The 27825-nt window shown below is 42.2% G+C and overlaps 1 protein-coding gene across 2 annotated transcripts in view; it reads right to left on the bottom strand.

Moving 5' to 3' along the window:
• Positions 1–27825, bottom strand: part of slc25a26 (solute carrier family 25 member 26) — a 50343-nt gene that overhangs the window by 4089 nt on the left and 18429 nt on the right. The window contains exons 6-9 of one of the 2 annotated variants that reach the window (XM_072451639.1): positions 14715–14759; positions 11419–11488; positions 6962–7026; positions 2209–2282 (exon numbers count right to left, since the gene is read on the bottom strand). In XM_072451639.1, the coding sequence (XP_072307740.1) occupies positions 2209–2282; positions 6962–7026; positions 11419–11488; positions 14715–14759 (254 nt within the window). The remainder of the gene's footprint in view (positions 1–2208; positions 2283–6961; positions 7027–11418; positions 11489–14714; positions 14760–27825) is intronic. The other variant, XM_072451640.1, reaches the window with a different exon arrangement.

Genomic DNA, 27825 nt, shown 5'->3' with positions numbered 1-27825 from the left:
AAACCTTTGATTTGAATGACTGAAAAAAATGGGTTTGGTTCAAATTTAGGACGTCTTTTTGCACACAAGCTGCAGCGAGCTCCGCGGGACACGTTGCCAGTCGAGTCCTGTGTTTGTTTTTTAAATTCTGGTGTGCCCCCGTTGGGTTTGCAGGTTCCTGACGCGGGCTGCAGGGAGCTCCACGGGTCTCTGGGGCACGGCGCACACATGGAAGCACTTAAGAGCTTCACTGCACTGCAATTGGCTCCATTACCATAATTACAGCTTTAAAGCCAGAGCAATTTGTATGAGGCATGCACCGGCGCAACCAGCAGCCCCATCGCCCCGCGGATCAACGAGCTCCCCCCCTTTTTTTTGCTTTCTAAACACTTGTCTTGGCCTCGGCTGGATCCTTCTCTGGTTACATGGATGTGACAGGAGAATAGGATTTTCGTAGAAAGAGGGAGCGATGATAGACGCTTTACAGGCCGAGAAGATTTATGAAGGAGGCCTAACAATGAAAGCATTTGTCATAGAGATGTACGTTCTATAGATCACAGAGAAGAGAGGTTTTATTTTGATGGGCGTCTAAAATGGAGGGAAGACTGGGGTCGAGCGTGAAGGTGCAAACCTGGAGATGCTGCGGTTCGTGTGGCGTGAGGTTGGTGGAGTGCGGTTGTGATTGGGCAAGGACTTAACGGGACGACTCACTGGCAAAGACAAAGTGTCTATGTGATATTATTCGTTATTTTCACGCTGGCAACCGCAAGAGGGCGCTCTAGGCTCTGAGCGACGCAGAAGAAGAATCTGCACTTCCTCTACCTCTGGAGTTTGTGGAGTTGTTTAGAAGTGACACAGAGGAAGAAGAATTCAATGGATTTAGTGATTTGGGGTAAAACTGATGCTTTGGTAAACTTGTTAGCATGTTCTTTATGCTATAGTTATCTGAATAACTGTTAATATGTTACGTTAACATACCAGACACTTACCACAGTTCTGTCTGTGCGTCATGTAGCTGAAGATGTTAGCGTTAGCATACGTACACCTATTCACCATGTTCTCTAAATAAATTGTATTTCAAGATAAAATGTCTGTTCTTGGTCTTGGATTTGATCAAAAAAAATTCCCCAAAAAATGCAACTTATACTCCAGTGTGACATATAGTCCAGAAAATAGGGTAGTATGGAAAATGCGTGGAGATTCAGTGTTTTCCCTAATGAAATGTTGTTGATAAAATTGTTAATACATGGACATGCTGATTATAATGACATTGATGTTGGATCTTTAGAGACAATTTCATTGGGGCAAAATTAAGGTTAAACACGGCCTAAAATGAGATTAAACCATGGCTAAGGCAGTTCTAATTAACCCAAAGGAAAACAAAAACATAGATTTTTCTCTAAATAAAACCAACACCCTACACTAAAGAAGGCCTTGCGTACACGTACCAAAGTTTGAGAAACACTGAGTAAATAAATAAACCAATCAAAATGACTAGCACAAATAGCTTAGCATAATTGTCATAGGTTTTATATGAGCTTAAAATAGAGCATCAAACACTGCAGAAGGCCTTGCTGTTGAGTTATAGTAGCCACACCCCCCGTGAAAATCCCCCTAAATGATTGCTTCTCATACTCAAGAGGACATATTAAGTCACTAGGGGTATTTTCTGGAGTGCGCAGCCCCCGGGGGAGCCATTAGACGTGTCCCTTTGTCCGATGTGCATCATAAACACATCACAACACTCAAATAAAGCCCTCCACTGGACCTCTGGACCGCCTTAATCAATACAAGGAAAAGCTTTTATACTTCTCATTTTTCAGCTGCGGTTATAAATTCTTGCCCCGGAGCAGCCCCGCCCTCGTCCGACGTGATCACCGCGGTTAAATCGAATCGTGTAAAGAACGCAGAGCTCTTAAATGAGGGCTTGTGTAAAGAGGCCGGCTTTGGCTTTTAAGCAATAATCTCTGGTTATGAATACCGTATTTTTCGGACTATAAGTGGCACCTTTTTTTCATAGTTTTGGCCGGGGTGCTTATATACTTATACTCCGGAGCGACTTATATGTGATATTATTTGTCATTTCCACACTTGCAACCGCATTTCATACTCCAGTGCGACTTATAGATGTTTTTTCTTCTCTATTATGCATTTTTTGACTGGTGCGACTTATACTCCGGTGCGACTTATAGTCCGATAAATACGGTAATCGAGTTTGAGGGGTCTTACCCGGAAAAGCCTCGACTCCTCCACACTTCGCAGAGCACCAGGGGGATGTTGCCGCTCGCCGTGGTCGTCCCGGGCTGTGGGGAAAGACGCAAGAGAGAGAAAATAGGGGTGTGATGATGGATGGATGGTCCGCGCGCTTCCTGTTCTTCACAAAGACGCTGTTTAGTCTTTCTCCGGTGAGCTTCCTTTCTCAACACCCCCCCCACGCTCTTACGCCTCATCGTCTTTCCTCTTGGAGACAGCTGCGTCGGAGCAGGTGACACCCTCGACACAAGCAGATGTAGGGGCCACTCAAAAAGCACACAGAGTAAGCCAAAAGATCGCCCCGAGTCTGATGACGCTGATGACGGTCTAGCACTCGATAGATATGTCAAGTACACGTATGGCGCTAGGGCCGAAGAACTTAAACGATACAACAACATGAGTATTGTGATACTTTTAAACTATATTCAGAATCATAATCAGAAAAGGTTTAGTGCCATTCCTAATGAACAGAATTCACGAACATAGGAACTTGCTTTGGTGATTCGGTGCAACATAAAACAATGAACAATGATAAAACAACCTGTATAAATTCAAAAAGGGCATAAGTTAAAGACAAAATATAACATGACATAAATAAATAACAAATTAAAAAGATAAATTAATTGTAAATGGGTTATATACTTATTAACCTGCTGACTACCTGCTGGGCTGAAAAGGTGACTTATTCATGAGTCAATTGTATTCTGATATTAAAGAATGACATTTCTCCCCTGTGCCAGTCAAACTTTGCTGGCTCACTCAACACGTGCCACTTTAACCATTATTCAAATCAATAATCACTCATTGCACTGCTCATTTTTTTCGCACTATTGATACATGTTAATTGTGTGTATATTCAGATCAAGTCTATTTTATTCTATTTGTAAATTATAAATGTGTGAATTCTAAATTGTATTCATGGCCTTTTTGATATATTTTGCTACCGTTATCATACATTGTTGTGTGCTGCACCTCAAAGCCAAAGCAAGCTCAGAGTTTGTAAATTCTGTTCATTGACAATGGCAATAAACCCCTTTGTGATCCTGATTCTGATCAGAGGAACAGGGCCCCACGTCACTGATGGTGATAAACTTCTCCAGTCTAAAACGCCTCTTCTTTCAACTGGAACAAGTTACATTTATTCTACAACACACTGTGAACATGGCATTCTACATAATCAAAAAACTTTTATCCCTGGTTTACTAGCAGGACACAAATTGTATCACGATTCGAGTATCGGGATACATATTGTATCGTGGACGCTGTATCGGGGCATGACATATTGTATCGTGAGGAACTATAGGAAATACCATGCACTACATTGCACTGAGACTTATTATTATGATTACGATTATTCAACAACTACAAGTGGAATTTGCACGCTCTGCTTTGGTTTCCTTCAGGACTATCCCTCTTATTGTACAACGTCTGATGTAAAATAACAAAAATGCAGTTCTTTTTCAAGTAAGTCCTGCTATTGCCCAAATCAAGTCAAACACACACATAACTAAGACTATAAAGGAGAATGTAGCGTTGCAATGTTTTGTGACTCCAACAAATGTTTGAATGGAAAACATGTTTCTTACTCCGTGTATTGTCCTAATGCCTTTTCCTCGCCTGAATATGAGGGATGAACTGCCTGTGTTGCGAGTGTTTAGTGATGAAGACAGGTGGCTAAGGAATGATTTTCACATCTGTCTGCGGGACGAGTTTTCCTTTACCGCAGTGAAATAGCAGAAGAAGAAAAAGAACGGTCCAAAACACACACATATATTCCCATTGTGGGTTTGCGCTGATAGCAGTTATGGGCCCGATGTGAAGACCCTGGGCTTTAGTTTCACGGCTGATATTTGCACACGCACTGACAGCTATATGCACTCACATTCTTTATTATGGGACAATTTAGACTTTCCTTGAACTGTCGGAAAGCAGAGATTACGTTCAAATACACAAAACCACAATTGTCCGTCACATTGGTAGGATTTGCAGTTACTCTAATGATGATGCTCAAATGGCTTTACATTTGCCCTTCAACATAACATTTTAAAGACTTGTACAGACCCAACAACACAGTAAAGAAAGAAACCTCCCAAGTAAAATGTCTCCGCACTTTCATTTATTTTTGCTGATCATAAAAGCTTCAGTTCCTGTGCGGACTTGAAAGACCGACATCCTTGCTCTCATCGGCATCCTTACAAGTTTATGTTTAAAGTACTTGCAGCGAGCCATTCTACACTGTAATAGATGGAACAAAATCCAAGAGGTTTATCGCCAATCAGGATAAGCTGTTTAAAACTCTCATTAAAGCAATAATCGTGATTTTAAAAAACAGAATTAAAACCTCTTTCACTGGCTAAGTAGCGGTGCAGATGTAGACTGCAGGGCGGAAAAGGTTGGACACATGTGAAACAAAACAAATGGAATACTCTGACCGAAGTAACGGACACTTAGGAGAGAAACAGAACAGAGATCTGGAAGTGACGGCCTGAGATCAGAATGATTCGGACTCAATACCTGCACCTGCTCGTCTCCATGGAGATGTTTTAGCTTCGCCTGGGACGTAAAAGTATCTACAGTATATAAAAAACAGACTTTACTGAGAAATGTATACATTTGGAAGACATTTATTTTGGATTTTAATAGATATCCTGCATGTAAAATCAGCTCAGTTGTCATCTTAGCAGGTTGTTATTCATTATAGCTACTGCAAGCTTTTAAGGCTGCAACTAACAATCATTTTGGTAATTCATTAATCGGGCATGTATTATTTGTTTTTGATTATTCGTTTGGTTACCGTATTTTCCGGACTATAAGTCGCACCGGAGTATAAGCCGTACCAGCCAAAAAATGCATAATAGAGAAGAAAAAAACATATATAAGTTGCACTGGAGTTTGAAATGTGGTTGCAAGAGTGAAAATAACAAATAATATCACTTATTAGTCGCTCCGGAGTATAAGTATATTCTGTGTATAAATATAAGTATAAGTCGCTCCCCGGCCAAAACTATGAAAAAAGGTGCGACTTATAGTCCGGAGAATACGGTATTTGGATTTTTATCAAATTGAGATGATGCCGTTTCCCTCTGTTTAAACCACTTCTCTGAGCACATGGCGTGTTTCGGAGCGCGTGCATATTTCATAAACGGATTCATCGATCGCTAAAACAGCTGACGATTATTTGGAGTATCGATCGGTCACGGTTAATGAATGAACCGGTTTTCTTGCGTTCACCTATGGCTGGCCTTATAAAGTTATAGAACCGCGTCCGTCGAAGTGGCCCGCATCTTTTTTTTTCCCGCCTGCGGTAAATGACAGGAGCCGCAACTCAAACGTTTGTGTTTACGGGAAACCTTCGCGCCGCACACACAACAGATCACGACCGTAACCGGTGTTTTGTTCGTTCCCATTCGTCAAGTCGCGGTGTCTTATGCGCGGACGACTGAACTCGCTCGCCTCGCCGCTGACACCCGCCCGCGAGAGGCCGTGAGCAAAGCCAGACGTACAGCGCGGCCTGCCAAGAAGAGAAGAACGCGGAGGAGCGGGAGGGAAAAAGAAGCGATATCGAGGCAGAGGGAACGTCCCAGCGTGAATGGACAGGAAAGACAGATAGGAAAGTTTACCTGAGTGGAGAGAAAATATGTATAAACGTCAAGCAAAGAGATCAGCGGCGGTTGTGGGTGTGTGAAAGAGACGCACGATGTTAGTAACTTCCCTCCCCAACCGGTTTTACATGTCGCTTGTACTGCAGAGGCTAAATAAGGATTAGCATTACGTGAAATATACCGTCATTTTCTGGACTATAAGTCACACCTTTTTCATAGTTTGGCCGGGGTGCGACTTATACTCCAGAGCGACTTATATGTGATATTATTCGTTATTTTCTCACTTGCAACTGCATTTCACATGTTGATTATTTTCACACTGACAAACGCAAGAGGGCGCTCTAGGCTCTAAGCGACGCAGAAGAAGAATCTGCACTTCCTCTACCTCCGGAGTTTGTGGAGTTGTTTAGAAGTGACACAGAGGAAGAAGAACTGAATGGATTTAGTGATTTGGGGTAATACTGATGCTTTGGTAAACTTGTTAGCATGTTCTTTATGCTATAGTTATCTGAATAACTGTTAATATGTTACGTTAACATACCAGACACTTACCACAGTTCTGTCTGTGCGTCATGTAGCTGAAGGTGTTAGCGTTAGCATACGTACACCTATTCACCATGTTCTCTAATCTGTTATTATTTTAAACTGCATTTCAAGATTAAATGTCTGTTCTTGGTCTTGGATTTTATCAAATACATTTCCCCAAAAATGCAAATTATACTCCGGATAATACGGTTTGTGTATATATATACCTCCAATTCCCGTATTTGATCCTAGCGTGGTTAAGTTCAGCACCCTGATCTCCAGACGTTTGTGAACAGGACAGAAAGCCAACAGAAGACAGAGGACCTTCTGGCTCACATCGAAGAGGGACGAGCAGCCTTGTGATCTGATCTGGATTCCACGTAGAGCAGCGCTAACACTAACCATACACACAAACATGTCTCCCCCCCCCTCGTGTACTGTCCACAATCCGGGGCCGGGTGACGGATGAGGGCCCGGGTCCCAAAACTGTCCCAGCGCTACCTCAGCACCGGGGCCTGGGACGCATCAGCTGACAGCACCGTTTAAAAGGCAGTGCCAGACGAGGTGGCAGCTGCCTCGTGTGCGCCGGAGTGTGCGTTTACCTTAGCGAGCATGATCCGGGTCTTGGCCACGTCCAGCGGAGTGGTGACAAATGCTGCCGCGGCACCTTCAAAAGACACCAGCGTTTAGAACAGTACAAGGCCTTGCATAACTCTCACCAGAGTTGTGCGAGATAAACTGCAGCCGCAAAAAGACACGACAAAGTGAACGTCAACTATTCAGGTAAAATAATCATGTTTTCTTGGGTAAGACACTCGGAAGTGTGAACAATAAGAGTTTTTCTATCAATGTCACGATACTGTACAAAGAATACATGTTATATTTTTAAATAAACGTGGCGGATATTTTTGCCTGTATTGGTTTGGTATTACTGTATTTTCTGGACTATAAGTCACACCTTTTTTCGACTTATACCTATTTTTATACCTATATACTTGTACCTATACTCCGGAGTGACTTATAAGATAAGATAAGATAAGATATTCCTTTATTGTCCCACATGGGGAAATTTCATTGGTGCAACGCAGGTAGATACAGAGGTAGATACAGAAGAACAGATCACTTATAGGAAGTCTGAAAAACACTTTCAGTAGAAGATCTCCTATAAATAAATAAAAACTCCCATAGACAAATAAATAAATAAATACATAAATACCATTGCATGTGATCCCGACAGTAATTGCACATGAATATGTGTCACGACGGCACATGGATTGCACATGAATTTCACAGTAATTGCACATGAATTGCACATGAATTCCAACAGCAATTGCACATATGACAGAATTGCACATCAGTATTAGGTTAGGTCAGTATTGCGAGTGTTCAGTACTAACAGTTTTTGTTATAAAGTCTGACAGCAGCAGGAAGGAAAGACCTACGGAACCTTTCCTTCACACATTGAGGGTGGATCAGTCTCTCACTGAAGCTGCTCTCCAGAGCGGAGAGAGTGTCCTGCAGGGGGTGACACTCATGGTCCAGCATAGATGTGAATCTAGCCAGGACCCTCCTGTCCCCCACCTCCTGCACCGAGTCCAGAGCACAGCCCAGGACGGAGCTGGACTTCTTGATGACTCTGTCCAGCCTCTTCCTCTCCCTCTCTGTGATGCTGCTGCTCCAGCAGGCCACACCGTACAGGAGGGCTGGTGCCACCACAGAGTCGTAGAAGGTCTTCAGGAGTGGCCCTGTCACTCCAAAAGACCTGAGTCTCCTCAGGAGGTAGAGCCGACTCTGGCTCTTCCTGTACAGTGCGTCTGTGTTATGAGTCCAGTCCAGTTTGTGGTTCAGATGAACACCCAGGTACTTGTATGAGTCCACTCTCTCAATGTCCCGTCCCTGGATGTTCACTGGTGAGGGGGCGGTGGGGTGGCGTCTGCGGAAATCCACCACCATCTCCTTGGTCTTCCCCGCGTTGATGAGGAGGTGGTTCCGCTGACACCAGTCCACAAAGTCCTGTGCCAGTCCTCTTTACTCCGCGTCATCGTCGTCCGTGATGAGTGTTATTATTTGTTATTTTCACACTTGCAAACGCATTTCACACATCAGTGCGACTTATATGTTTTTTTCTTCTCTGTTAAGAATTTTTTGGCTGGTGCCGCTTATACTCCGGTGCGACTTATAGTCAGGAAAATACGGTACATTTGGAGTTGGATAAAACAGTCTAGGGGTGGGCAATATTAACAGAAATGTATATCTTTATTTTTTGTAGTATTATTGACAATATTATGTAAATCAGAAATGTGTCAAACATGTCTTTAAATATATTAGTTGAGGTTTATTTATCAGACAAATGTGAAGTGTTTGTAATGTTTGAAATGTATTTAAATAAAAAGTGCAGAAATACCACATTGAAAGTATTTATTTTTTCCATATCCCTTTTTAATCAGCTCATTTTGTAGCTTTTCTTTCTACTATAAGCGATATATTTTATGTTCAAATATGGCAAATCTTCAAAACCAAATTCCCAATATTATCCGCATTTCAAGCCCATCTAAAACGACAGTAAATCTCCTTCAATAACCACAAAACCCTTGACTATTCCGACAAAACAGCCGGCCGGCCACAGCCCAAACACTGTGCATAACCTCTGTGAGCCGTGCGTTAAATTAAAATGATAATATTCCCCTTTTTACGACCTCGTCCTATTATGTGCGCACATAAACCAGACAGAACACACTTCCTCCCCCCCGTACACCCGCACAGTCCCTGCTCTGGAGTTTTATGGACCAGTTTACTTCCCCCCCCTTTAGTTGCTGTAAATTGCAAACTGGAGGGTGGGCCGCATCCAGAAGTGTCTGCGCCGAGCCAAACACTGCGTCTGAGTGTTAAACTATGGGCCTGTCCCTGTCACTTCTTTGCCACAATCATAGCAACTGCTCTCTGTAAACACATCCAGATCAGCCACCGAAAGGAGTGAGCGTACGTTAGCCGCGGCAACAGGATCCCCCGCACGTCATTGCATTTTATTAGCCGCTTATTCTTTCTTTTTTTTATAACAATGAATATTTTGTGTGCTCGTACGCGGCGTTTTAATGCGGGCTATTTTGTCATCTCGGGCCGGCCGTAAAAAAAGGATGCATCACCCTCAATAAATTTCTCACGCGGAGTGGCCGAATTTGAAGACCTAAAATTGGCCGGCGAGACTGCGGCGCGATCCGAGCGGCGATAAATCGAAAGCGATGCTACGCGGCCGCTTGAAACGGGGTCGAATTACCGTGTTTGGATTTAGCGTGACGAGCCGATGCGAGCGTTCGAAAGGTGCAATCCGAGGCGAGTGTGAGAGACGCAACGCGAGCTAATGACATCGTGGGACTCCATGCTGGGCCGACGTATGAAACCGAGCCTGTGTTCCCGGGACGTCGCACGGGCCGAAACTGCGAACCCCGATGAAGTTCCCCTCGTCAGTGCCGCGACTACTGCGATGTACATTTAACGGAGTCTTGTGTCACATGGCCCATCTCCTGTATCCTTATCCAGCGGGTCCTTTGGGTGCCATATCCCCCTGTCCGTCCGTCTCCCCTCTTCGATTTCTGCCGTCCCCGGGGCTGCTGCCGGTCTTCCTGTCCTGTCGGGCCGCTCAGACTCGCCGCGTGAGTTATGGAGTGGAGGCTGCGAGCGTCCAACGCAGGTGCACCACTCGTCTCGTTTGAAAGAAAATAAATGCTGACATCACGCCATTTTAGCGTGATGTGTTGGAATCCGTATTCGGGGGAAAGGCCAGTGAACATTTAAAAAGGAACGCTACCAAGTTAAGGTAGAATTTAAGTTAAAATGACTTATAACTCATAACTGCTGCTGCATCGTACTGTCTACAACCATTACATTGTTGTTACTAAAGTATGAAAGCGGAATACTATTATTACTAAAGTTTTCCTCATTCGGGAGGCACTGATGGAACTGCTTATCGTATTTTTTGGATTATAAGTCGCACCGTTTTATATAGTTTTGGCCGGGGTGCGATTTATACTCCGGAGCGACTTATACGTGATATTATTCATTATTTTCACACTAGGAACCCCATTTCACAAGAGGGCGCTCTAGAGTCTAGACTCTAGCGACGCAGAAGAAGAATCTGCACTTCCTCTTCCTCTGGAGTTTGTGGAGTTGTTTAGAAGTGACACAGAGGAAGAAGAATTCAATGGATTTAGTGATTTGGGGTAAAACTGATGCTTTGGTAAACTTGTTAGCATGTTCTTTATGCTATAGTTATCTGAATAACTGTTAATATGTTACGTTAATGTACCAGACACTTACCACAGTTCTGTCTGTGCGTCATGTAGCTGAAGGTGTTAGCGTTAGCATACGTACACCTATTCACCATGTTCTCTAATCTCTTATTATTTTAAATTGCATTTCAAGATGAAATGTCTGTTCTTGGTCTTGAATTTTATCAAATAAATCTCCCCCAAATAATGAGACTAATACTCCAGTGCGACTTATATATTATTATTTTTTTCTTCTCTATTATGCATTTTTTGGCTAGTGCGACTTGTACTTATAGGGTATTTTTTATTATTTTAACAGCTCCACACAGCTCTTGTTCTTTGCCGTTGCAACTCTGACATGAGTGGGGAAAACTAAAGCATCTCCCGTTTTCTGCATTCGACCTTTTTGTTCGACCTCTTTGTTCCGAGTGCCGGAGATGACATGCCACCGTTTAAATGCAGTACTCTAATTGTGGGATGTGTGCATGGCTTAAGACTTTTGACTCGACTTGGCAAATTCATTTCCAATACCAAAATACGTACAAAATTGCCCGAGCGCATCGTCTGAAGCGCCTCATGCAATATAAAAAGGCACGTTCACTATTTGGAGCTTCGTAATGCCGCGGCCTACGTGGATTATACGAAGAATGTCGATTAAACTTGCTCTGCACTCCTGGCCACGGACTCACCCAACCACCCGCGCGCCCGTCCCCTTATTCCCCCGCTCCCTCCTTTCCTTCATTTTACCCCCTTCGTCCTCACGGTTCCCCAAAGCAGCGCATAATCCTCTGCACCTGCAACAGCTCCGCACACAGCCGACTGCCAAGACGAGAGCGTGTGACCTTGCCTTCGCGTCCACAGCGTCTGCGGGGGAGAGAAAAAACACAGAGGAATTGTCAGGCGAGAGAAAGGGTCGATGGAGAGAGACGGTGATGTGAGGAAGAGGGGCGAAAGGAGGAGTGTTAGTTCGCTAGTGGACGACTTCGGGAACGCTCCGAGGTCCCGGTAGAGCGTCTGGGAAGTGGCTATGTTTCTGTGTCGGGTTTCCTGCCCCGGCGACGTCACGTTACTCCTGTTACTCCTGTTACTCCTGTTACTCCTGTTACTCCTGTTACTCCTGTTACTCCTGTTACTCCTGTTACTCCGTTACTCCCGAGAGGCCGGACGGAGCGGACCGGACCGTGCACTGGATACAAGATGATTGACAGGCGGGTGTAAGACCGGTAGCTGTTTGAAGTCAAAGGTCAGCTGCGGTGGAGTGATGTTGGTGTTTCTGTGGCTAAAGCTGGGAATTTGTTCAATACTAAGGAAAAGGCTTGGCACAAAAAACACTCTTATAAAACAGTTCAGTGTCATTTTGGAACCATAATAATAGTAGTTTCTGTAATATTGTACTAATTGGTGTCTTATATTAGTTCAAGACCATCATAAAACTCTTCAGGAAAAGGCCAGTTTAAGAGTTTTCATCAATATATCGACTCAAATGTATCTACTTTTGATATTAGTTTTAGCATGTAGGAGGAATTGATGGGGAAAGAATCCTACACAGTTTGTTAAGCAGAATTATGCTTTTCAACATAAACTGTGAAAAAGACAGGAATCAAGAATAATTGGGAGGATGAAAATGAGGGATGGAGGTACCGTACTTACCGCACTATAAAGCGCACTTAAAAGCCTTTAATTTCCTCAAAAACCGTCAGTGCGCTATGGATTAATTATGGCTGTGCTTACCGTCAATATGCTAACGTGTCTTTTAGCTGTATCTGAGTGTGTTATTTTACGTGTTATAACTAGACAAGTTTGGGAGTTGTTGTAAATACGCTCATTAACATTTGAACAATGTTGATGCGTTTAATAAAGCTCAACCGATTGACTTATCCGTCTGTTTTGTTTCACTTTATATATGAACAATTATCCAAAATAGACCATTTATTGACAGAGCGCTTTATAATCCAGTGCAGAAAATATGGTTCTATTGAAAAGGGGATAATTGAGCAGACATATTCAAAGTTGTGCACACTTGATATCACTTTTACACTATTTTGCATCACGTGTCTGTTTGTTTTCTATAGGAGCTGCCGCGGATGCCTGAAGAAGCAGCCTGACCTGTGTTTGGACATGTGCGAAAGGCAAAGTAAATAAAGAAAACAGGAGCTGAGCTGGATATCCTTCTCACTGTTCTGTTTGTTATAGAAGAGCTCGGGAGGCAATCTGGAGGAGGGCTTTTGGAGTCCGGTTTGCTTGTGTGATCAGAGCAGACTCAGGTGACTGTTGTGTATGAACTGCATGTGGGCACGAGGTGAGTCCTGTGGGGGAGAGGTGAGTCCTGTGGAGGAGAGGTGAGTCCTGTGGGGGAGAGGTGAGTCCTGTGGGGAAGAGGTGAGTCCTGTGGGGGAGAGGCGAGTCCTGTGGGGGAGAGGTGAGTCCTGTGGGGGAGAGGTGAGTCCTGTGGGGGAGAGGTGAGTCCTGTGGGGGAGAGGTGAGTCCTGTGGGGGAGAGGTGAGTCCTGTGGGGGAGAGGTGAGTCCTGTGGGGGAGAGAGCAATTGAGCAACAGCGTGGAGCCATTATAAATATTGTCTTTGTCCATTGACCCTTGAGAGTCTAATCTGTAGCATGTTACCACGCTCCTGTCCCAACTCTCACACACACACTCGCATCACAAAGAGTGTGTGTCCGCAACAGATGCGAACACACAAACAACTTCAAGAGGAAAGCTGGCCCGAGTGCGCACGGAGCCTCATGTGTATTCCATTAAAGGAGAGATTAAAAAGGAGATTTTGTTTTCCACTTCAAAAGGTCTCGCACTGGGGATTCTTCTGTCTTTCTCAGCCTTCCTCCATGTTTCATGAATAAATAATAAGGGCTCAACCTGCAAAAACAAACTTTTTGACCTCTGAACTCAAGAGTCAGGGTTAGACTCTGCACCTGGGCTACTTCCCACAGGAAGGATATTATACCGTCTGGGCGCTCTTCAGATTACCCATTTTTATTCAGGCAGTGCAAGAAGGGTAAACTTAATTAAATACTGAGTTCCCATCATGCCTTGATGCTAAATTCATTGAATTCTTTGTGGTTCTCTCTTGGTGTTCCGTCATAACAAGTGCTACACCCTCCTGTTTGCTAATGTTGTTTTTGCAAGTCTCACTCTCCATCTGCTGGGATAAACAAGAAAGCCAAACCACTGCATTGTGAAACTAATTTGCCAAAATTAAGACAATAATTCACTTGTGAGAACACAAGACAATAACACAAGACAATAACCATGTGCAGATACTTGCACAATTAAATATGATGTTTTCCCATGTGGACGTGTGTGCCTAAACAAGAGCATTTTGTCTACCATTGTTTCTCTTTGTAGTTACGAGGGCAGATTCAGGTGTCAGTCATCATAAACAGTTAGGGGACACATAAAAACATTCTATGTGCATAACATGTTCACTTAACTTCAACAAAATAACAACAGTAAAACAGTTTACTGTAAAAAGATTCCTGGTGCAGTTTCACAACCAAAGTGGCTCCACTTGATAACACACTTGATTAACTGTGTGCTCATTTAGACTGAACTCTACATCTGGTCGGAGCATGAGAGGAAAGAGCTCCAGATTCCAGCAGTAGTCCAGCTCTCCGCCAACGGACATGTCCAGATGGCCCACAGAGAGAGGGCCTTTGACTCAGGCACAAAGAGACACTTGTGGACAGCAGATTTGGACACACACACACACACACACAGCTGTGGTGGTTATTGTTCGCTTTGCTTGCCCGTTAGCTCCAAACTAGCGCAGAAGAAATGTCTGACTGTCACGCCTTTGAGACATGATGTCACTCTAACACATGTGCCCAGGTCTGTCAGTGTGCCAGCCGTGCCACGCAATGACCATCGCACATAGAACACCTATGCACAAACTGCAACAAGTGTGGTGAATTAAACATAATTAAAATAGGTCATTTAGTCAGAAGGATTCAAGTGAGGGCAGAGGCTGAGATGGTGAAGGTAATGATACACATTCTCAAAAGCAAACATAATAGATTTGTTTTTGGAGAGTGGTTTAAATGAAATGCTTTGTAGATATGGAAAGCTGCAGTACTTACCTTTAAATATTCCCAAAGTGGAAACTGCACCAGAGAGAACGGGATCTGAAAGACAAGCAAACACATCGATTATGATAAAACAAATACAAAACAATCCGTCTCAAATCCTTGTACGGTTTTATTTTTCACAAACTATTTTCTAAAATACTGAGAGGAACATTGATCTGGTATAAAAGGAGACCTATTATTTTTAATATATTTGACTAAGTATTGAACTGTAACATAAGTAGATGATCCTTTTACATTTTGTTCATTGTACACCACAATATTGACCTAAAACAGTGTCAGATTAGAAATAGGTCCACTGACTTTCTGTTCAATTTCACAGTAGCAAGCAGCATTTTTTGTCTTTGATTTTTTTTTCTTCTGTAAATTGCCTACGTGATATTTTAGAACTCCACATGTAGCACTTCATTTTGTTCACATTTTTCAAACAATTGCACCTCGTTACAGGGACGCGAGTCCTGCTTTCTGAGCACTCAAATCGCAGTTGCAAAACAAAAAAGGATGATTCAAACGTGCATGAATCAATCAAAATAAGACTTTGAGCAAACTGAAGCTGCACCAACAAGGTCAAAAGGTCAATAAAGTTGATTTAAGATAATCCTTTATTGTCCCACATGGGGAAATTTTGCTTAAAATGTCTCTTTTAAGTCACAATATTAAACTGCCGTCCTCAGTACAGAGGAGGGGCTTCTTGATGGGACTTTTATGATTCCATGATTATGACTAAGATTTCTCCAACAATGTTCATTTTGTCTTCTCAAGTTATATCCACAGACTGCTGTTTTGTTTTTTTAAAGACAATAATTTAGGAGATGATTATGATTATTACCAACAATATCAACAAGGTAATACCATCTCCTAATCGAGTGTCTTTGAAAAGAACCAAAGTCTACATGTTTTATGTGAGCAGAAAAAGTTAAATTAAAACAACATAATGAGCAAGTGTAAAAGTTGCCACAAAGAAGTTAAAATAAACAAGAAATGAATGCATTGCCAGTCCTTAAATACCACACACACACACACACACACAGACACACACTTCCTAATGTGAGACTGAAAGAGGTAAACAAAAAGGTCCAAAGGGAAACAAACAAAGTGACCGCAAGACGTGTCGTGCGGCTTTGATGACGGCGTCCGCAGCGTCGCTCGCCCACCACTGACCACCCGATGTGAGTCAGCCGCACGACTCACACAACGCTGGGTCTGTTTACACCGGCTAACGAGCTTATGAAGGCACCGGGGCCAAATCTACTGACCTCATATAAACACTCATTACAAGTCGATTAGCTTAAAGGCTATCTGCTGCTGCTGCTGCTGCTGCTGCTGCTGCTGCTGCTGCTGCTGCTGCTGCTGCTGCTGCTGCTGCTGCTGCTGCTGCTGCTGCTGCTGCTGCTGCTGCTGCTGCTGCTGCTGCTGCTGCTGCTGCTGCTGCTGCTGCTGGACCTGACGGACAAGCTGCTGTAGGTGATTCATCCATTTACACAAACTCAATCAAGCAGTTGTGCACGATTTAGAACGGCCAATTCCCTCAGTTCCCATCCAAGTCAGTTGTTCTTAAAAGGTGCACTACACAACTTTTCTGGAAGAGAGTACGCTGCCGGCTCATCTTGATTAAAGTAATATCAAACTTGAGTGAAACCGTTATAGTGAGAAGAAATATCACAATTTAATGAGTATTTACAAATGATGAGCAAACAACAGTGAAATCTTTCATCAGCTTTCATTCTCGTATCAAACACAATCATTAACGCTCCTTAAAGTATGTCCAGCTTTATAAAATAAAACGTTTTGAATGCTACAGTAAAGTTGATCCGACATAAACAGCACTTTTAACTTAAAGATTGAATAGAAAGGACATAATTTTGCTTCTAAAATTTTAGTTTTTATAATTGCATTGTGACATAAATAATCCAGAGTATGAATAAACCTAATACCGTATTTTCCGGACTATAAGTCGCACCAGCCAAAAAATGCATAATAGAGACATATAGAACATATATAAGTCGCACTGGAGTATGACATGCGGTTGCAAGTGTGAAAATAACAAATAATATCACATATAAGTTGCTCCGGAATATAGGTATAAGTATAAATATACAAGTATAAATATAAGTATAAGTCGCACCCCGACCAAAACTGTGAAACAGGTGAGACTTATAGTACAGAAAATACGGTACTCCTAGTCTGGATAGGGATTATCTTTCTTTGCATAGAATGATGATGATGATTACCGGCAGTAATTCAATTACAGATGTTTTTATTCCTTCAAAATACATCCAAACGAAGCGCGGCCACACACAGATCTGACCCGTAACATGGCCATGAAGACGGATACAGTGCGTTTAATGCTGCACTGAAAAACATTCCAGGCCAAGCAATAACTCTTTTAGCAATAACTTTTTTCACACGTTTGGTTTGGCATAATATCAGGGAGAATGGTGGAAATGCAGTAATTCAATAGCAGCGCCTTAAGGGTAAAACCAATCAAAATCTATGTAGTTTCATGATTAAGTTGTCAGTGCCTTGACAGTGTCGCCCTTCGCTCTTCTTTTACTGCAGCGCGCTCATGTGCCAAAGCCCCAAAACATCCATATCTTTAAAATATTCCCACTGATTGACAAGTTGCAACGACACAATATGAACGCATTCTCTAACTAATATGATCAAAACTACCGACAGAGTTGAGACCGATGCAGAGAAACGGTGCTTTGCTGTGATTTATATTGCGGTTGTGACACCTCTGGCGCCCTCTGTGGTGAGCGTGTGTCAGTGCGAGTGTGTGGGTGTAGCGTGGCAGTGATGAAGTGTCAGAAAACCACATGTGTTCGCGTTCAAATTGATAAGATTCCAAAAAAGAGGGAGTTAGGTCTTCAGCGAATACTCCTGCCTCTACTGCCAATTCTGCTGCCAATACTACTACTTAAAAATGAGTTATTTGTACTGCCTGCTTAAACAATACACTATAGTAGCAGCAGTTATTTGAAATGTGCTGAGCTTGCAAAGTGGTTGATGTACTGAAGTGAACTTTTTGTCATTTATAATGCACAGCTGCAAGTGGAAGGACATTTATGTGTCCCCCCCATGCTGTTTGAGGGCCACAGGGGGCAAATAGTTGTAACTAATGCAGGTGAGAGGGGACTATTTTATATTACAGGCCAAATACTTCAACCACATGCCCCAGATTTTCATAGTTTAGACTTAACAAAATACAAGTAGTAGTTCAATCAACTTATTTTGAGAATATAAAACACTAAAGTGGTCATGAATAGTAAAAAGCAAATGTTACTTGAGTGAACCGCAGTGATTTATTTTTAAATACTTGGTCTAGCGCGGCAGTAACAAAGTAAATGCACTATCACAGCATCCTATGAATACTTTGAAAAGAATTCCCGCAATGTTTAGTTGTTCCGCATCATCGCACACAATCAGACAATGGAACGAGGAAACCTTAATATTTAAATTGTCCAATTAAAATGTGGTTTCCCGCTTTGTGCCAAAACACTCAAATCAAAACAAGTAGCACAGTAATCCATTATTGATATCAGTCAGTTTTAATTAAACAACCCATTTTAAAAAACGAACAAACAAAAGGTCAACAGTTCGGGTTAGGCCTGTATTATAAAACACAACCAGGAAGTGCAACCTCACCCCAGGCATGAGGTTCAATAACACAACCACAGTAGCACAGCAACAAAGGCAACAAAGGCAACAGAGGCTAAAGTGCAACAGTTCCTCAAACATTTGAACATTGAGCATTTTAGTACATATTGCCTGCAATTAAAATTGAATCAAGTGTGCACAAGAAGTCGACCTTTAAAGTGTTTTGCATGTGGTTTTGGTTCACAGTCAACAATTTTCCGAATGCCTCTTCTCTCTTTCTCCCCATTTCATGCTTTAACTGACCTGTCCAGTAAAAACAGATTAAAAGGGCCCAGGTTTGTATTACAGAGACAGCAGTCGTTTAATAGAGGCAGCGAATGACGTTCCAAACTTCAAATTGACTCAAGTTGTGCTGAAATTCGCTGCAAACCCACCGCCTCAGCCCGAGCAGCTTCCAGAGCATCTGTTGGAAAAGCCAGAAAAATGTGTGTCGTTGCAGCTGCCTCCTGGGACTGGAATCCACTGCTGGGAACCATATGACCGGTGCTCATGCGGACGCCCTCTGTCGTGTGAGGCATTTTTTTGTGGGAACGCGGCCGACTCGTCCGTCAGATTTCCACCGGAGCTCGAGCGTACGCAGCCTGACACACTTTGCACTGATCAGAGATGACGGCGCCACTTGTGAGATTGTGTGTGTGTGTGTGTGTGTGTTAGCTCTAACTTTATCAGTATTCAGAGACGCTACAGGCCGTCACAGGTCCTTAGGCGCTCGGCGGAGGGCAGCGAAAACACACGTCAAAATATATTCACATCGAGTCTGATTGGAAGCAAGCAGTCGGGCAGCAATTTGACAAATGACTTTAATAGGTCATACGCCGGCATCTGCGAAGAACAAACAGCGAAGCGGAGGAGGAGGAGGGACAGTGAGATGCTGGAAAACAAGGACACAAGACCAAGCCAGCAAATAACAGTCAAAGCCAATTTACTGAGGGGAAAAAAGAAAAGAAAAAGGGGGTTGTCATGTTTTCTAAGAGTCGATGTAGATTGGGAGTGTTGATTTATTTGACAAGTGCAGTATATTCCATGCATTGAAAACCATTCTAACCATCTTTTTTTTTAAACTGCTTGATAACCATTACTGCTGCTGCAATAGAAGGGGGAAAAACGAGACTCTGACGGTTGTTGAAAACCCACGTATTAAATTGAGTGCCATTGGCGTGATATTAAACACAAGTCTCAGCTCTTTCCACTGCTCTCGCGCTCGTCCTCTCCCACCCAGATGTGGATCAAATGAGGAAAATGATTAATGAGTTGAAAAAGCCTGGACTCCAGTTTAGGAGGTTCGAGACTTTGTGACGCTATAGCCCAGGGGTGGGCAAACTACGGCCCGCGGGCCGGATCCGGCCCGCCTGGCCTTTCAATCCGGCCCGCCGGGCCTTTCAATCCGGCCCGCCGGGCCTTTCAATCCGGCCCGCCAAGCTTGTCCAAGTAAAAAAAAGTTTTTTGTAGCTGGCATTGTCCAACACCTTGAATGCCTGTATTGATCACATACTTCTGAAAATGTGTTGTTTGAATCAATTTTGTGTTTTCTCCTCGACTTTTCAGACCATCTAAAAACTGATCAGGCCGTTTCCTCGTGTGCGTGTCGTTTTCACCGTGGTAACTGTGGTACCATCCTCCATAAATGCATCTGCATTTCCCCCCCCAGCGCGTCGTCACCGCAAGCATCGATTGTTTTTATTATATTCAGTGACCAATTTTTTTTCAGATGATGCACTTTGACACCCAATATGTGGATGCTTCAAGAACATGTACCTATTTTCTGGATTATAAGTCACACCAGCCAAAAAAAAGCATAATAGAGAAGAAAAAAACAGGTATAAGTCGCACTGGAGTATAAGTTGCATTTTAGGGGGAAATTTATTTGATATAATCCAGGACCAAGAACAGACATTTAATTTTGAAATGCAATTTAAAATAATAACAGATTAGAGAACTTGGTGAATAGGTGTACGTATGCTAACGCTAACACCTTCAGCTACATGACGCACAGACAACGAACTGTGGTAAGTGTCTGGTATGTTAACGTAACATATTAACAGTTATTCAGATAACTATAGCATAAAGAACATGCTAACAAGTTTACCAAAGCATCAGTATTACCCCAAATCACTAAATCCATTGAATTCTGTGGCCCCATGCATGAACCTGACAACCCACAAAACATCAACAATTACACAAAAGAAAGATAATAATATGATAAGGTGTGTTATCATAGTTATGTCTCAGTTTTTTCAAAAATGTGGGTTGTCAGGTTCATGCATGGGGCCACAGAATTCTTCTTCCTCTGTGTCACTTCTAAACAACTCCGGAGGTAGAGGAAGTGCTGATTCTTCTTCTGTGTCGCTTAGAGCCTAGAGTGCCCTCTTGCGGTTGTCAGTGTGAAAATAACTAATAATATCACATATAAGTCGCTCTGGAGTATAAGTCGCACCCCGGCCAAAACTATGCAAAAAGTGCAACTTATAGTCCTGAAAATACGGTACTTAAAGTAACCGCCACGCCGTCGGGAGCAGAAGTTCTCCCGCAGACATCCAGTCACACCCACATTCCTCAGAGCCGTGTCACGAAACAATGAGATGGGACCAAAAGCGGTGACAATGATAAACAGACTAAACACATTTAATATTCGCAGAGAGTCATCAATCACGCTGCGGACTAGACAGGTGCACTGGATACCTCTGCACGCTCCAGTGCCAAATCAGAATCGTTGGGTTTTGACAAGAGAAGACAAACGGCTGAAGAGTGATGCAAAACAAAAATTCGGATTAGTCAGTGGACAAAACGGGGTGTGGTTGATGCCAGGCACAAATGTAATTAAGTTTGAGAGAAAGGTTTATTCAGGGACGTTATTGCACAGGAACAGTACATGCAATATTACCGATAGATTAAACTGTTTATTACCAAAGCAAACATTACACCTCCTTACCTCCTTTGAAGACTCAATGTGTAACAGTGTGTACATGGCCAACACTGGGTCACATGGGCAATAACACAGAGAACCACCTGTCTAATTATTTTTGAACCGCACTGGTTGATCCGCAGGTCGATTCGTAATGACTTTGGATTTCTTCCTGAACCGCACCCGACTTGCGCTTGGTTTGAACACATTGTTTTTCTGTAGCATTTTTGTTTAGTTTTTTTCCATTATCTTCCACGTGGCACTGCATTAGAATTGTGACAGGCGTGTGCAACGTGAGTGAATAAAACCATGAGGAAAAACACATTGTGAATGCTAACGTACCGTTTTTTCCGCACTATAAGGCGCACTTAAAAACCTTTAATTTTCTCAAAAAAACTGACAGTGCGCCTTATAATCCAGAGCGCCTTATGGATTAATTCTGGTTGCGCTCACTGACCTCGAAGCAATTTAGTGTGGTACACGTTTTGTTTCGCTTGATGCGCCTTATAGTCCTTATATATGAAAAATTATGGAAAATAGACCCTTGACAGTACTCCTTATAATCCAGTGTGATTTATATATGGATAAATTCTGGTTGTGCTTACTGACCTCGAAGCAATTTAGTGTGGTACATGTTTTGTTTCACTTAATGTGCCTTATATATGAAAAATGATGGAAAATAGACCATTGACAGTTCGCCTTATAATCCAGAGCGTTTTATATATGGATGAATTCTGGTTGTGCTTACTGACCTCAAAGCGATTGTGTGTGGTGCACGTTATGTTTCGCTTAATGCGCTTTATAGTCCTTATAGTGCGCCTTATAAATGAAAAATTATGGCATATGGACCATTGACAGTACTCCTTATAATCCAGCACGCCTTATATATGGATTAATTCTGGTTGCTCTCACTGAATTTGAAGCGATTGTGTGTGGTGCACGTTTTGTTTTGCTTGATGCGCCTTATAGTCCTTATAGTGCGCCTTATATATGAAAGATTATGGAAAATAGACCATTGACAGTGTGCCTTATAGTGCGGAAAATAGTAAGTTAAAATGAGTAGTTCCAAGCTTATTTATTTCATTTTTTTGGACTCGTGCGTGTGTAAAAGGCCATTTCATAATTGCGTTTCCCACACAAACTCGGCGTATAGTCGGGGGCGCCTCATGTGTTTTCACTCTGTCGGCCCGTCACATTCTGCACCTCTGTGTTGTGTCTCCAAACAGCCGCCGACCCACACGTGTGCAACATGTATGAGCTCATGTCACGGCCACCTACAGCCGCGACGCCACATGTCCAGGTGACACGCCGCCCGAGCGCAGGCTGGGTCAACACAGGCTAAAGAGAGGGGCTTCTGTGAGCGGGAGAGGAAGGGTCCGGCCTCATCGGTAAGTAAACAAAGGTGGAAGTAATGAGTTAAATACATTCGCAATCGTGTAACGCAGTACACGTTTAAGGAGCCATTTGCACCTCTGTACGTGAATGAATTGACCAATTGAGAGGCGGACCTGCTCTGGCTGGTGCCTGTAGGTGATTCAGAAGAAAACATGACTTAATTAGAAAGGACTAATACACGCCGTTTACATCTATATTGATTTTAAAAGTTTTGTTTGTTCAACATAGACTTTGTCGAGCTGCAGAAAATATTAATAAAACCAGGATTGAGTTTTAAGAACTACAGATTTTACTTTTATTTGAGTAATGACATAAAAATAACTAAATATGATATTATATTCTGTTAGTATCATGTGGGCTTCTGGAACTAGGGATTCCGAAATGTCAAATCTTCTTTTCATTTACGTGTTTTTAAGCTCGGAAAGTTGGAATTTTGATATGACCAGTAATAAAATCACAAAGTCCACTCTTTAACAGCGTTTAAGGATTAAGTTTTGTAGTTGTTAGCATTTTCCAAAGCTAAATGTCCATCTAATGTTACATCTCTATTGAACAGTAGTGTCTGGTCTTTTTACACAAATATGTGGCTCGACAACCGATAAATGTGGTAATGTTTAGTCAAAGAACTCAAATGTTTCAGATAAAGTCGGGCAGAGTTCCAGAAAACCACATGAAGGTCGCGTTAGTTACAACCTCCTGTAAAGACCGGTGCAATATTCACATATAAACAACATTCATTTCGAAAGTCGCAGACCATTTTTTGTTACTCCACCTCTGCCAAAAAGCCACGTACTGTATGTCATCTCTCTCACACACACACACACCTACACACACACAAATCCAGACACTCCCTTGAGGCCCGCTTCACACGAATCGCAGGCCAATCCAGACTAAATCCCTCACACATACGCTGCATATCTCCGCCGCGCTCAGTGCCGCTCCTCAAAAGCGAGTTTTGTTACCGATTACAGAGGCCAGGCTTGTGCCCCGCGGCCCCTTTAAGTCCGACTGAACGGAGCAGAAAAGTTCACGTCTTGAGCCACTCTGCCGCCTCAGCCCAAGTGCAACCGTCAACGAGGCAGATACGAGTGTGTGTGTGTGTTTAAGACTGTACTGGCAGAAGTTCACAGCTGGCCCCGATCCCATTCGCAGCCCGTTAAACGTCAGCACGAGGCAAGCGATATTTCATACAAATTAAGACTTGTTTTGAGGTGACGGCTGAGCAGGAGTGAACAGGAGGATGGAGGAGGAGGAATTGGGGTGGCTGGAACGAATTCAAGACGGCAATTCCATCGAAATGTGAGAAATGCTTCCCAGAAACGCGGAATAATATTGACGTTGGTGTTGGTGAATCTTCCTCGAGCCCACCTGCAAGCGGCGTATTGCCATGACACCGCAGAAGAAATGAGACGGAATGAAAAAATGGCAATTCACTTACAATATGCTCTTTAACTGCCATTTAAATTAAATATATATTTCCTTGAACAGATATTTTCTAGAAGTAGCTATTCGGGTGAACAAGTGAGCAATACAGTACATGTGAACTAGTTCTGTGCTTTGCTTAAGGTCACTTCTCAGCTGAAACTTGGATTTTACTAGTATTTGAATGCTGCTAAAACCGAGGTTTTAGCAGCATTCACTTTGTGACTTTGTTTTAGGAAAAACAAAGTCACTGCAGCTGAGAGTATATTCCACGAGGAAAAAGTCAAAATTCGTACAGATATTTGGCCACGTTTTGGACGATCGACTGGGATTTGACGTTTACGCTGCATCTCTTGTCAAGGACGTTTCGAGGAAGTTGAACTCTTTTTCCGTCAGTCCTTCCATTCTGTGTCCTTCTGTATTTTTCTTAATCACTAGACAAAAAAAAAGATTTAATTCCATTGTTAAAACCTGTTAAAAAATCACAAAGTGCAGCAGAGAATAATGACTTGAAATCATGAAAAGCCAATGTGATTCTTAGTATACAGAGCAAAATTTTAAAATTTGAGTTTTCGTTACCGTCTCCAGGGGCATTGCTAGGTTGTTCCATATTCAAAGACAAGTGGTTAACTGAAATCTTTTGCCCCTACTTCTATTCACCTTTTAAATCTAAAGTTTGAGTGATAATGTAGATTAAATATATTTATTTTAATTAAGTGCTTTTACTTTTACTGCTCCTCTTTGTTCAGATTTGCTTGCATCGTGTGTTTTATGTTTTTGTAGAATGTTTGGCTGTTCTCTGTGTGTTCTTTAACTGCTCGAACTAATTTCTAAACTGAACACTTTTAAACTTTAATCTGCAAATAATAATAATAAAATGCATCTTGTAAATACCATAACATAGGTATAGTATTGAAAATGTATAAAGAAAACAAATAAAAAAATATGACTTTTTTTAATCCAACTCCATAAGATATAGCCTATTTTTCCCCTAGTTTGACAATTTTGGTGACATTTATATAATACTACTTCCTGGTTGGACATGACAATGTCATGTGTGTCAATAATAACACTTTTAATTTGTTAAATGATTGTTTAGAAAAATGTGTCCGTTGCGTTTAAATTGACTTGATTTCTGATGAAATATCACTTTAGGAGGGATTCTGTTCAGAACTTGGCTCTCCTTCCTGTAATTTTCAAATTTTATTTCAACTTGACTGGTGTAACACTATGATAAATATTTGCCATCTCACCAAACAAAGTATTTATCAACTCGTCACGTGCGCTTTAAACAAATTTTATCTCCACTTAGTCAACAATCAAACCACACTTTAGAAATGACAAGCAGTCGTATGTAAGTGCATTCAACAGAAATACTCACTCTCATTTGTTGGGAATTGTTTGTATACACCGTTTATACTCATTATTGCGTTCTTCTTGACATAAATACCACAAATGCAAGAAGCAAGTAGTTTGAACTTTTCTTCTTCAGATTTTAGCTCAATAATGTTCTGAGATACAGCTGAAGCCGTCTCAAACCTGCAGCCCTCTGACGGATGACATCACAGGCAAAGTGCATATCAGCCAATGAATTGCTCGGTCTGACAGGAAGCCCCCAGGGTCAACCAATTAGCCGTTGACAGGAAGAGAGATGTACGAGCGGGGGGCCTTGAGGAACGAGCAAACGCGTTAACAGCTGACAGGTGGACGATGTTACCTTAGGTGGAACCGATGCGAAAAGTGCTTCAAACTACCAAAGATTATAACAAGATAGAAGTTTTATTAAGCGAGGGGGAAACGAAAAATGATATTGTAACTTAGCTTAGCCGTCGGGCGTCATGTGACTTGTCAAACGGCCTGGAGAAAACCGATCTGAACATGAATTGAGACAAATGGCGGTATCGGTAAAATATGCATGGTATTTGAAGAGTAACAGCCAGCGGCAAGGACATAACTCAAACGACCTCGGATACGCAAATGTGCTTATGAAAACGTGACATTAGAAGACGTTGAATGGGTTGGTCATCATTAGATTGAAGCGGCAGTGCTTTGTCTTGCGGTAAAGCAAATGGCATGTATGACACTTTTTAATGTAATATCAATAGATCAAGAAAATACATCCGTTTATTTCCATAGCCACAGCTGCCTTTCCTTTAACCACAACCTAATGATGCACGTACATAGGCAAAGGCAAAGTGGGTGTAGTGTCTTAACCCACAATACAACGAGAGCGTGTACTGGTCCAAGAAGAGGAGGGAAATATATCAAAATGTAAAAATAATATTGTGGAAAAAAAGAAAAAAAACTAAACTAAACAATGTGGTATTACAGATATGCAAATTTTGAATATTTTCCAGACTATATGTTTTTTCACAGTTTTGGCCGGGGTGCGACTTATTTATATCATTTGATATTTTCACACTGACAACTGCAAGAGGGCGCTCTAGGCTCTGAGCGACGCAGAAGAAGAATCTGCACTTCCTCTACCTCTGGAGTTTGTGGAGTTGTTTAGAAGTGACACAGAGGAAGAAGAATTCAATGGATTTAGTGATTTGGGGTAAAACTGATGCTTTGGTAAACTTGTTAGCATGTTCTTTATGCTATAGTTATCTGAATAACTGTTAATATGTTACGTTAACATACCAAACACTTCCACAGAACCACAGTTCTGTCTGTGGGTCATGTAGCTGAAGGTGTTAGCGTTAGCATACGGACACCTATTCACCATGTTCTCTAATCTGTTATTATTTTAAACTGCATTTCAAGATGAAATGTCTGTTCTTGGTCTTGGATTTTATCAAATAAATCTCCCCCAAAAGTGCGACTTATACTCCAGTGCGACTTGTATACGTTTTTCTTATTTATTATGCTTTTTTGGGGGGGCTGGTGCGACTTATAGTCCACAAAATACGGTACATTGTTTACAGAAAAAAATACTGCAAAATGAGCTAATGAGCAATTTTGTTTTTAATAAAACGTTAGCTTGTAAATATTCAAACGAGGTTATTAACTTTTGCGATTCATTTTACATACATTTCACATTTGTCTGATAACTAAACCTCAACGAATAAGTATGAAGACAGGTTTAAACACATTTCTTCAGGACTGAAATAATTTCGTCTTGAGATGTTCATTTGCCGGGTCCAAAAATTTTAACCGCCGAAGCTAGAGCGCAACGCCATGTGCTCATTTGATAATCATGACCAATTAAAAAAGAAACTCAATACACTGTCATGACGAGTATCTTTCAAATAAACACCTTCTTTAACATTATTAATTAACAAGCCTTATGAAAATCTCTGGAAATCTTCAGAAAATAGACGGGGCCCCGACTTATGAATGGGTTTGAACTCCTCACCTCCGCGGGGGTCGGCTAAGGTGGCGCAGCGCGGAGCGAGTGGCACTTTATATTACACTGCCTGCATTGGACGTTAGGCAGTGACATCAGCGCCTGACCTTTGCCCTCCAGGTGCTGCGTTCCAGATGCGACTTCTGGGGAGTCTCGTATGACCGCGGGCGTTTGTCACTCGTAATCGGACGGCGCTAACATTCACTGTGGACGTTTACAGTAGCTTTCATTGGAAAAAATAAACCGTGTCGGAGTAAATTATTGTTTTACATCCAGGGGTGCGCAGACTAAAAAGTAATTGAAAATACCGTATTTTCCGGACTATAAGTCGCACCTATTTTCATAGTTCTGGCCGGGGTGCGACTTATACTCCAGAG

Source organism: Eucyclogobius newberryi, unplaced genomic scaffold, assembly GCF_026437365.1.
Source record: "Eucyclogobius newberryi isolate DKJ021-1_F unplaced genomic scaffold, fEucNew1.0.hap1 SCAF_19, whole genome shotgun sequence".
Lineage (NCBI taxonomy): Eukaryota > Metazoa > Chordata > Actinopteri > Gobiiformes > Gobiidae > Eucyclogobius > Eucyclogobius newberryi.
The sequence above is the reverse complement of the archived record's forward strand: the minus strand, read 5'-3'. Positions and strand labels throughout refer to the sequence as shown.